This window comes from Arachis hypogaea, chromosome 2, assembly GCF_003086295.3.
Source record: "Arachis hypogaea cultivar Tifrunner chromosome 2, arahy.Tifrunner.gnm2.J5K5, whole genome shotgun sequence".
In the NCBI taxonomy this organism is placed as follows: Eukaryota; Viridiplantae; Streptophyta; class Magnoliopsida; order Fabales; family Fabaceae; genus Arachis; species Arachis hypogaea.
Window position 1 is genome coordinate 71,951,689 of NC_092037.1, and position 1,484 is coordinate 71,953,172.

General features: G+C 46.7%; 1 protein-coding gene across 1 annotated transcript; it reads left to right on the forward strand.

The window, feature by feature from the left end:
- The first annotated feature begins 292 nt into the window (after positions 1-292).
- Positions 293-781, forward strand: LOC112726834 (uncharacterized). Its single transcript, XM_025776369.1, has one exon. It carries the CDS (start codon positions 293-295, stop codon positions 779-781), a length of 489 nt encoding a protein of 162 aa, XP_025632154.1.
- Positions 782-1,484: the final 703 nt, after the last annotated feature.

The window sequence follows — 1,484 nt, forward strand, 5'->3', positions numbered from 1 at the left end:
AGGGTCGGGTTACGACCAAGGAACGGTATAACACGGAATATGGAAGTCACACGACTTCCAGAACCCGATCTCATCACGAAACCAGGAACAACAGGTCTCTTGAACGGCAACACAGCAAGAGGCACAAGCACAGCATTTCCTGGGACCCGAAACGTTGATGTGAAGAAGACGACCGACGGCACCACCAGAAAGCCAAGCGAGCAAGAAGCGAACATGTGATAATGGGAGCCACCCCATTCACCAAAATAATTTTAAGAGTCAAGCTTCCAAAAGGCTCAAAAAGCGAACGGACATGAAATACGATAGGACCAAAGATCCTCAGGAACACCTAACGGCCTTCGAGGCCAGGATGAACCTGGAAGGAGCTGCCGATGCGGTCCAATGCAGGGCCTTCCCAGTAACCTTAGCCGACCCCACAATCATGTGGTTCAACGCCCTCCCGAACGGCTTCATAGCCAGTTTTCACGATATCTCCAGAAAGTTTATGACTCAATTCACCACCGGAATCACCAAAGCCAAGCACCCCATCAGCTTATTCGGAATCACCCAGGGACAAGACGAATCTACAATGAAGTATCTCGATATGTTCAACGATGAGTGCCTCACGATCGACAAGCTCACAGACTCGGTCGTCAGTCTCTGCTTGACCAATAGCCTCTTAAACGAAGACATCCGAAAATACCTCACTACCAAGACGGTTTGGACTATGCACGAAATTCAAAGCATCGCAAGGGAATACATAAACAGTGAAGGTGAGCCAAGTCGTGGCCGTAACAAATGACAGCATGGCAACACGGCACCTCGCAATAACTCGCCGCCAAAAGAAACCCAGAAAGAACACTCCAAACCAGCAAACACCAACCAACCAAGCAGGGTGGGAAATTTTTCAAGCTACACCCCTTGCCCGCTCCCTGATAAACCCCGTTTTTAGGGTTTATCTTGTGTTGAATTTAGAGTATTTTGATAACATTCTCTCACATTTAACCAATGAATTAGCATGGTTTTGTTATCTCTTCCGTATTTGTGCTTGAATGTAAAAACATGCTTTTTAAGACTTATTTTGATGAATTCTAATTCCTCCTTAATTCCATAAGATGCCTTGATGTGTTTGCTAGTAATTCCAGGATTGAAATAGGCTAGGCATGGATCAAAGGAGCAAGGAAGGAAGCATACAAATGGAGAGAAGCATAAAAAGCCAAAGAAAAGAATTCGACCAAGCACGCGCACGCGCACAAGGCGCTCGCGCGCACATTGCGGAATCGGCCGAGGACGCGCACGCGTACCATGCGCGCACGCGTCGCAGTCCATACGTGATCTCATTAAAGCAACACGTGCCTGGCGATTTTGGAGAGTTTCTGGACCCATTTTGGCGCCAGAATTCTGGTAGAAAGGATTAAAAGGACCAAGGATGAAAGGGGAAGGCATAGATTGATTCACTAGGAGTTAGTTTTTGTTTAGAGTTAGTTTTCTTAGGATTAGGTTTA